Source organism: Dasypus novemcinctus, chromosome 27, assembly GCF_030445035.2.
Source record: "Dasypus novemcinctus isolate mDasNov1 chromosome 27, mDasNov1.1.hap2, whole genome shotgun sequence".
Classification (NCBI taxonomy): Eukaryota; Metazoa; Chordata; class Mammalia; order Cingulata; family Dasypodidae; genus Dasypus; species Dasypus novemcinctus.
Window position 1 is genome coordinate 31,079,456 of NC_080699.1, and position 11,031 is coordinate 31,090,486.

Genomic DNA, 11,031 nt, shown 5'->3' on the forward strand with positions numbered 1-11,031 from the left:
AAGTGAAAGGCTGGAAAACAATCTTACAGGGAAACAGTAACCAAAAAAGGGCTGGTGTAGCTATATTACTATTGGGCACAATAGACTCTAAATGAAAAACTATTGTGAGAGACAAAGATGGATACTACATATTAGTGAAGAAAGAGCAATCATAAACATTTATGTCCCTAAAAAGGTGCCTCCAAATATGTGAGGTGAGCACTGGAAAAACTAAGTGAAGGAATAGATGCCTCTACAATTATAGTGGGAGATTTTAACACACCACTGTCACCATTGGACAGAAAATCTCAAGGAGAATCAATAAAGAAACAAAAGACTTTAACCAATATATTAGAGGATCTGAACCTGAGACATATACAGAACATTACAACCAAATAGAGAAGGATATACATTCTTCTCAAGTGCACATGGAGCATTCTCCAAGATAGGCCACATACTAGGCCACAAAAAAATCTCAGTTAATTCAGAGAGATTGAAATCCTACAAAACAATTTCTCTGACCACAGTGGAATGAAGCTAGAAATCTGCAAGGGCCAGAGACCCAGATTTGGCACCAAGATATGGAAGCTAGACAACACACTCTTAGAAAAACAGTGATCAAGGAGGAAATATCAACAGAAATCAATAACTACCTTGAAACTAATGAAAATGATAACAGAACATTTCAAAACTTATGGGATGTAACAAAAGCTGTACTGAGAGGGAAATTCATAGCCATAAATTCATACATCAAAAAAGCAGAAAGAGGGGAAGTGGACTTGGCTCAATGGATAGAGTGTCAACCTACCACATGGGAGGCCCACGGTTCAAACCTAGGGCCTCCTTGACTCATGTGGCTTTGGGCCATGCACAGTGCTGATGCACATATGGAGTGCTGTGCCTTGCATTAGTGTTCCCCACATAGGGAGGCCCCACATGCAAGGAGTCCACCCTATAAGGAGAGCAGCACAGTGTGAAAGAAATCCCAGCCTGCCCAGGGATAGCACTATATATGGAGAGCTGATGCATTAAGATGATGCAACAAAAAGAGACACAGATTCCCAGTGATGCTGACAGGAATAGAAGTGGACACAGAAGAACACACAGTGAATAGATATTGAGAACAGATAACTGGGGTAGGGGATTGGGGGGGAAGTGGGGAGAAATAAATAAAAATAAATCTTTTTAAAAAATCAGAAAGAGCTTAAATTGAAGAACCAACTGCACAATTGGGGGAATTAGTAAAAAAACAACAAATTAACCCCAAAGAAAGAAGAAATAAAGAAATAACCAAGATCAGAGCAGAACTAAATGAATAGAAAATAAGAAAGCTCTTGAAAAAATAAACAAAACCAAGAGCTGGTTCTTTGAGAAGATCAATAAATTTGACTAACCCTTAGCTAGACTAACAGAAAAAAAGAGAGAAGATGAAATACACAATATAAGAAATGAGAAAGGAGATATCACTACTGACCCCACTGAATAAAGACTATCATAAGAGGATACTTTGAAAAACTATATTCCAACAAGACAGATAATTTAGAGGAAATGGACAAATTCCTAGAAACACATAAGCAGCCTACATTGATGGAAGAAGAAATCAATGACCTTAACAAACCAATCACAAGTAAAGAGATAGAATCAGTCATTAAAAACTTGCCAACTAAGAAGAGCCCTGGGCCAGATGGCTACACAGGTGAATTCTACCAAACATTCTGGAAAGTACTAATACCAATCTTGCTTAAACTCTTCCAAAAAATATAAATAGTAGGAAAATTGCCTAAATCATTTTATGATGCCAACATTACCCTAATACCAAAGCAAAACAAAGACACCACAAGAAAGGAAAATCACAGACCAAAGTTCTAATGAAATTAGAAGTGAAAATCCTTAACAAAATACTTGATTATTGTATTCAACAACACATTATACAAATTATACACCTGAACCAAGTGGGTTTCATTCCTGGCATGCAAGTATTGTTCGACATAAGAAAATCATTTAATGTAATACACCACATAAACAGATGGAAGAAAAAGAATCACATGATCTTATCTGTAGATGCAGAAAAAGTGTTTTACAAAATACAGCACCCTTTCTTTATAAAAACACTGCAAAATATAAGAATGGAAGGAAACTTCCTGACCATGAGAAAGGGTATTTATGAAAAACCCACAGCTAACATCATTTACAATGCTGAAATCCTAAAATCTTTCCCTCTAAGAACAGGAACAAGACAAGGATGCCCACTATCACCCCATCTATTTAACATTGTGTAAGAGGTACTTGCTTGAGCACTGAGGCAAGACCCAGAAAGAAAAAAAATCCAAATAGGAAAGGAAGAAGTCAAACTTTCACTATTTGCGATGACGTGATCCTATACATAGAAAGCCCTGAGAAGTATACAACAAAGCTTCTAGAACTAATAAATGAGTTCAGTAAAGTTGCAGGGTATAAAATCAATGCACAAAAATCAATAGCATTCCTGTACACCAATGATGAGCAATCTGAGAAGGAAATCAAGAACCAAATACCATTTACAATAGTAAATTAAAACATCAAATACTAGGAATTAATTTAGCTAAAGATGTAAAAGACTTATACACAGAAAACTACACAACACTGTTGAAGGAAATCAAAGAAGGCCTAAATAAATGGAAGAATATTTCCTGTTCGTGGATAGGAAGACTAAATATCATTAAGATGTCTATTCTACCAAAACTGATCTACAGATTCAATGCAATCCCAACAAAAATCAACACAGCATTTTTTAAGGAACTATAAAAACTAACTATGAAGTTTATTTGGAAAGGAAAGAGACCCCAAATAGCCAAAGACATATTGAAAAAGAAAAAGGAAACTGGAGGACTTACACTACTGGACTTCAAAACATACTACAAAGCTACAGTAGTGAAAACAGCATGGTATTGGCACAAGGTTAGACCCTCTGACCAATGGAACCAAATTTAGAGTTCTGGTATAGATCCTTATATACACAGTCATCTGATATTTGACAAGGCCACCAACCCACTCAACTGGGAGAGACTGGCCTCTTCAGCACATGCTGCCTAGAGAATTGGATATCCATATGCAAAAGAAGGAAAGAGGATTACTACACTTTATACAAAAATAACTCAAGATGGATCCAAGACGTAAATGTAGAGCCAAGACCATAAAGACCTTGGAAAACAATGTAGGGAAGCATCTACAGGACTTTGTAATAGGAAATGGTTTCATGAACTTCAACCCAAAGGATGGGCAGCAAAAGAACAAATAGATAAATGGGACTTCCTCAAAATTAAAGCCTTTTGCACCTCAACAGAGTTTGTCAAGAATGTGAAAAGAGAGCCTACACAATGGGAGAAAATATTTGGTAACTGTATATCTGATAGGAGACATATCCTGTATATATAAAGAGCTCCTTTATCTCGAAAATAAAAAGACAAACATCCCATTTAAAAAATGGGAAAAGGTGGCGGACTTGGCCCAGTGGTTAGGTGGTTAGGGCATCCGTCTACCACATGGGAGGTCTGTGGTTCAAACCCCGGGCCTCCTTTACCCGTGTGGAGCTGGCCCATGCGCAGTGCTGATGCACGCAAGGAGTGCCATGCCACACAGGGTTGTCCCCTGCATAGGGGAGCCCCACGTGCAAGGAGCGTGCCCCGTAAGGAGAGCCGCCCAGCGTGAAAGAAAGTGCAGCCTGCCCAGGAATGGCTCTGCACACACAGAGAGCTGACACAACAAGATGACACAACAAAAAGAAACACAGATTCCTGTGCCACTGATGACAAGAGAAGTGGACAAAAAAGAAGATGCAGCAAATAGACACAGAGAGCAGACAACCGAGGTGGGGGGGAGGGGAGAGAAATAGATAGATAGATGATAGATAGATAGATAGATAGATAGATAGATAGATAGATAGATAGATAAAATTAAAAATGGGAAAAATGTTTGAAAGGACACTTCTCCAAAGAAGAAACACAAATGGCTAAAAAGCACATGAATAAATGCTCAGAATCACTAGCTATTAGAGAAATGCAAATCAAAATTACAATGAGATACCATCTTACTCCCATAAGATGGGCAGCTATCAAAAAAACAAAAGACTACAAGTACTGGAGAGAATGTGGAGGAATGAGAACCCTCATCCACTGTGGGTGGGCATGCAGAAGGATCCAGCCATTCTGGAGGACAGTTTGGCAGTTTCTCAAAAAGTTAGCTATAGATATGCCATATGACCCAGCAATTCCACTGCTGGGTATATACCCAGATGAACTGAAAATAAGGACACAAACTCATATATGCCCACCAATGTTCATAGCAGTATTATTCACTATTGCCAAAAGTTGGAATGCACCCAAATGTCCATCAACAGATGAATGGATAAATGAAATGTGGAATATATATACAATGGAATACTACTCAGCTATAAGCAGAAATACAGTAAAGCACATTTGATAACACAGATAATTTTGAGGACCTTATGTTGAGTGAAGCAATCCAGACATTGAAGGACAAATACTACATAACCTCTGTGATATGAAACAAGCAAACCCAGCTGTCTCAGAGAGTTAGAGACTGGAAAATAGGCTTAATGGAATTTAAGGGGGAGAGGAAGGTTGTGAGCTGATGCCTACATGGTGAAGTCTATGATAAGTTAAAGGTAAGTATTTGTACAGGGAAGGAATAAGATGGGGGCAAAGGGAAACATTTGGGTGGGGCTTTGTGGGTTTGAGGGGGGCTAGGATTAGGAGGATGGGTCAGATGAACATGGGAGAATGTCAGGTATATATTTGAAGCTATAATGTTGAGAAAACTCTTTAGAAAATATAATAAGGAAGAATTACATGTTTAAGGTGCTTTAGGGGTCATTTGGTATAGGGGCAAGCTTCTCGTGAGTGATATCATTTTGTCATAGTGTGTAATATCACTGGGTGGAGACCCATACAGTGAGTGTGAAGGTGTACTCACATCCTGGGGAGACCTGACGTTCCCAAATAGAGGGAATTGTGTCTCTGGAGAGAATCGGTGGCTCCCAATTAGTTAGGACAGTCTAGTATATCAAGCCCTCAGCTTTGCTACAGTATCTATAAATCTGGTCCCTGAAGTAGCGAAGATTGATTGTCACTGTGGGCCCTGAGGGGAGAGGGTGAGAGGTATAGAATAGATGGAAGCAGGGCAACTGGGGGACAGTGGAAGTGCCCCACAAGATCATGCAATGATGGATATAGGACATGTTAATTTACACCAAAAGTGTATAAAAATCTATGAGTTAAAATGCAAACCATAATGTAAAACATAAGGAAGCTAGAAATTTAGAAATTAGTACAGTCTAAAATATAAACCATAATGTAAATCAAAATGGAACCATGTTTGATAGCTATGTTTCAAAATCTGTACATCAGCTGCAGCAAATATAACATGAACATGTAAAAAGATCACTGCTAGGGAAAAGTGAAAAGGGTTTGATATTGGATATATGGGAGTCCCCTATATTGTGTATGTGAATTACTATGATCTAAAACTTTTTTGAAGATAAAATGAAAAAATTAGAAAAAAAAAAGGATGCAGACTCTGAGGAAGAAATGAAAGAATTGCCTTGCCACTGTACTTACAGGGCAACACCTATTAAAGCACTACTCATATAAAATAATTTGTGATGATTTTAACCATATTGGTAGAAATAAGGAGAGGGGGCAGATAAAAAAGGGGTGTGTATGTTTGTCTGTATTTATCAGAATCTCTGATATATATATGAATACGGAATAGTTGAGGGAAGGTGTACTAATATTTATCAGGCTCTTTTTATATGTCAGGCAGAGTCCTAATACTTTATGTGAAGTAACTCATTTAACCCCCCAATTAATCCAGTGAGATAGCTCATTTTTAACCTAATTTTTTATGAGGATAAAAGGTTCAAAAGAAGTCAATAACTTGTCTAAAATCTCACAGTTAGGAAGCAAAGAATTTCCATTATACTCAGTTTGACTTCAGGGTCCACTTTCTCAATAACTTCGTTAGAGCTTTTTTTTTTTTTTGAGATGAGATAAGAAAGCATATACAGTGCTAAAACAATGATCTAATATTTTATTAATGCAATCCCAGAGTCTTCTGGAAAACTACTATAAATGGCAAGTGTGTTTAGGATCCAGAGGATACTGAAGGGAGAGTCCAAGAGGGTCATCATTTCTTTGCTCTGGGGATTAAGAAATCATCACTTGAAATATAAGCTGAGTAGAACGTTGTGTCTCAGAAGATCTAATGATAGAGCTGTTATACAGAATGTAAACACAAGCTCAGTAATCTTTCCTCAAGAGATTTATATATGTGTATATATAGGACATGAAGTTCACTCCCATTAACTGAGCTTTTTTATTGGTGAGGTCATGTAAGTTTGTTGTTCTCCTTCTTGCCTGTGAAGAGGACATCCTGAGCATATCCTCAATTAGAAATCACAGCTTATTCTCCCAGAATACCTTTCTAGCATGTCAAAGATTGAGGAATATACTGATGACTAGTGCCTCCTTACTCATCAGAGAATTTTTCACCCTTACGATAGTGGGGACAAAGGGCCCTCAAAGCTCATCATCAGTGAGTTCTCCGGGCAAGTGAATCATCCATCTTTGACTTACTAATTTGCTTCCAAACCTCAACCACAAAGGTCAAGTATTCTGGGGGAGTACTCCAAATCTTGATGTGAGCTGGGGAGAAGCCTGTGTCAGAGTGAGGAAATGCTAAGACATTAGGAGATCTACCAGCACTCTCCTAAACAGAGACCCACAGTTTGAAAAGGAGAGAGCAAAGATGAGAGGACAATTTGGACTCTTAGGCTGGAGCAATGTCCTCAGGAAGTCAGTCCCCTAGATGCCTTGCTGTGTTTCTTCAGACAACCTTCATCTTGTAACCCAGCAGATGCAAATATCTTCCGGAGATAACGTCTGAGGGTGCATCTCTAATGTCATCTTTACCCCTGTGCCTACAGTCAATAAGTGAAGTAAATGGCTGTGGAAAATGGGTCCTCTGTGACTAACTTTATCCTTATGGGATTAGCAGACAAACCCGGGCTCCAGCTGCCCCTGTTTTTTCTGTTCTTGGTGAACTTTATGTTCACTGTTGTGGGGAATTTGAGCTTAATTAATCTTATATGTGTCAGTTCTCACCTTCACACCCCCATGTACTTTTTCCTCTTCAATCTGTCCTTCATTGATCTCTGCTATTCATTTGTCTTTACTCCCAAAATTCTGTTGAGCTTCATTTTAGAGAAAACCATCATCACCTTTGCAGGATGCATGGCTCAGCTCTTTTTCTTCTGCTTCTTTGTCACCTCTGAGTGCTATGTGCTGACAGCCATGGCCTGTGATCGCTATGTGGCCGTCTGTAAGCCCCTGCTGTACACTGTCACCATGTCTCCTCAGGTGTGTTCTTTGCTGATGTCTGGTTCATATGTGATGGGGTTTGCTGTTGCTATGGCTCACACAGGGTGTATGATCAGGCTGACATTTTGTGGTTCTAACATCATCAACCACTACATGTGTGACATCTTCCCCCTGCTCCAGGTTTCCTGCAGCAGCACTTATGCCAATGAGCTTGTTGTTTCTATTATTGGGGCCACAGTTGTCACAGTATCTAGTCTCATTATCTTTATCTCTTATGCTTTGATTCTTTTCAACATCCTTCACATGCCATCTGCTAAGAGTTGGTCCAAAGCCTTCAATACCTGTAGCTCCCACTTAATAACTGTTGGCCTTTTCTATGGATTTGGGATGCTCACTCATGTCAAGTCATCATCCACTGGGTCTTTAGTGCAGGGAAAATATTTCTCAGTGTTTTATACCAATGTGGTGCCCATGCTGAACCCCCTTATCTATAGTCTGAGGAATAAGGATGTCAAAATTGCTGTGAAGAAAACCCTGCAAAGAATAACAAACTGAGTAGGACCATTTATTTTCAAAGTCCCTGACTCCATTATGTGTTATTTCTCTTCTATAACCATTCCATTCTCTTTTTACTATTCTTTTTTTTCTTCTCTCCATCTTTCTTTCTAATGTATTCTTGGAAGAATTTTTGTTCTAATTTCTTTTCATTCAATATACAATGTAATTAGAATCTATTCTTTGACTTCATTGTCATCTTCAATTTCATGTTGGCCCCAACCTGATGTTCGCATGTTTATTTCTGTTATCATATGGAGACACTATTATCTGTTTAGATATAACAGTACCTACTAGTTTTCTTGTTTTCTCTTCCCCATCCGTGGTGAGTTTTGCAGTTAGATATTGTCTGACAAGTTTATCTTTCTTTTCTTTCTCTTTCTCTGAATCAATTACATAGGGCCCTTTCTTATGTCAATATCTAAAACTGCATTAAAACAGAGTATGGGGCCACCTGGCATATGAATAGACCTAAAATTTAAGTCTTTGGGACATAAACTAACTTAATGGACATAGTGCTAATTATAGGTTGGGTAGCAAATACTGTGGACATATAAAGTTATAAATATTTTCAGAAAGCTTTATAGTTGTTTTATTAGTAGTTCTTGTTCTGTATTTTGGCATCAGTCTATAATGGAACTGAAGACCTTTTGCACTAGGGTTATTTTCTTCTTGGGTATGTGTAAGGACCAACTAGGATCCCCAGTGTGTCCACCTTCCTCAAACTCCATCAATGATGAAGATTATAGGCATTTCTTGTTATTGTCTCTATTATATTGCATTGATAAATGGATATGGTGTATTAATTGAATTGAAATTGTCAGTGATTGTCCAGGTATCATGGAAGAGGTTTTATTTATCTGCCTTCTTCTCCTAAAACAAATACGGGGTTCTTTGGGATTGTGATTAAAAATTACACAGTGACATACTTCTCTACAGGATAGAGAGTCACAAGTAAAATAAAGTTCCTTTGTTTGCCTAGTTATGTACCAAGGGTTCCTTTTTGTAAAGGAAGAAAGTCTCTTCACTTCTTGTAAAACACAAACAAAAATATTATAGCAAAACTTATCTTATTGTGGTGTGTTCTTTCAGTGTGTAAGTTTGACTTCTCCCTTTTATGTTTTGCAAGAAAAAATTTAATCTCTGGTGTGTGCTATGTGGCAAAAATCCTATTAAAACCAAGTCTCCTTATCATGCTCTGCAGATGAGGAAAAATTTATAGGACTTGCTCAAACTCACACAGCTGATGTCACAGGGCTCAGGTTTTGAAGCTAATATTCATCCCAGGAAGGACGGGTAGGGGAAAAAAAGATTTGTGAAAGGAGAGAGAGAGAAATTCTGGAAAATTGTTTCAAAATGAGCCTGAATGTGGGGATGTTTTGGGAATGATGCCTTTAACCAAAATGATATTGGAATAGAGGAGATCGATAAGTGCGCAACTTGAAATATGCATATCACCCAGAGAGGTTTGATTTTAAAGTAGCTACAAAAAAGATTAAAGCACAATCCTATTTAAATAGTGGTCATTTCTTTTGATGGAGAGACTGAAAGTTTGGGAACCAGCCTCCCTTGTAGAGCATGGTACAATATCCAGAATAGAACTAATTTTATAACCTGTTAGATATTAGGTTATAGTGTACATTTGGAAACACAATAAAATAATGGCTATTCACAATAAAAGCAATAGAAAATCAGGCTCCGTAAAATCTTCTGTTTTCTGTGTTACACAGAAGATTAACTTGTTTGTGACTATGTTAAATGAGATTAGGGAGTAGATGTTCCTCAGAAGACATAATACCTTGGGGATGTAGTTAAGTAGATCTGTGATTTTTATGCTTATGAAAATATATCATGAGTTTTTAAAAGTTTTAAAAACCCTGCTATAATAATAGTCTTAAAGTAAAATAATGGCAGTTAAGATAATTACAAAAATCTGAACAATTTATTACTATAAGATCACAGCACAATTTATATACATTTATTATAACATTCATCACATAGTCACAATTTTCTTCAAAACTCTTATTCCCCAAGCAGTACCTGAATGGTTTACTTTCTACTTCTGTTCTTCCTTTGGCTATATCCATTGAAGTGCCTGTTAAATAGATCGTTTAAAATTGTTTGGTTTGAATTTTGCTCTGAAACACACATTTTTAAATGTTCAAGTTTAAATAAAACATAAATAAGGTACATCATGTCTATAAATCCTGGGTACTTAACGAACTTAAATATGACTCGTAGGCATGACACTTCTTGTAGTCCAAGTACTGTACTGCAGTCACCAGCACACTGCAGTGGACAGTGAGTCAGGCAACAACAGCCTGTCTCACTTCTGTGAAGTCACCAGGCTTCAGTGTATAAAGAAGTTGAATATATATTTCTGTATTACTTGGGAAACATAATCAATACTTTAATTATAATCATGTTTTATGGTATGTTTAAATTCAAACCTAGTGTTTACATAAGTATTATAATAAAAATTAGATATGAAATATTTTCAGAATAAAGCTTATTTTACAGCTATTTAATATTCAGAAGTTCTGTACCAATAAAATAGTGAATTTCTTAAAAATATGGATACTGTCATATTTATCTTTTTTATTTTTCCTGCTTCATAAATGCAAATTAAATTGGAAGTTTTTTGTTTTATTTGTATTCACCTGCTTATTAATGTATACTAAGGCTATATAAAATGTTGTTATACATAATTGCTTAATTACATTAATTACATATTTGCTTTAAGCTGATTAAGTGCCATTAATTTAAAATGGTAATATCCCAAAGTCTAATTCTCAATGAAAGCATCAAGTTAGAAATCTCAGAAACCTATTATATTGTGCTCATAGATTGAAGTTCATTCTATCACCTACAGAAACTGAAATGTTATCAGAACATTGATTTAATAAAACTTGCAGGTTGAATTATTAATGGAAAAGTTTTACGTTTTTATATGCAAAGTCCCCATTGTTTCTCCTTCATGAATAAAGATTGGGATGGACCTTTCTAGCCATTGAGTAGAATCTGGTTTGACAAATGGGTTTCAGGTTGAAGCATTGAACTTGGGCTATTCAGGTTTGACCTGGAGCAGTTGGAGTTTCAGTCTGCTTGCTCCGGTAGACTG

General features: G+C 37.0%; 1 protein-coding gene across 1 annotated transcript; it reads left to right on the forward strand.

The window, feature by feature from the left end:
- Positions 1–6,974: 6,974 nt before the first annotated feature.
- Positions 6,975–7,910, forward strand: LOC101444871 (olfactory receptor 8C8-like). The gene has a single exon (XM_004475950.3). The coding sequence runs from the start codon at positions 6,978–6,980 to the stop codon at positions 7,908–7,910; it is 933 nt and encodes a 310-aa protein (XP_004476007.1). The 5' UTR covers positions 6,975–6,977.
- Positions 7,911–11,031: the final 3,121 nt, after the last annotated feature.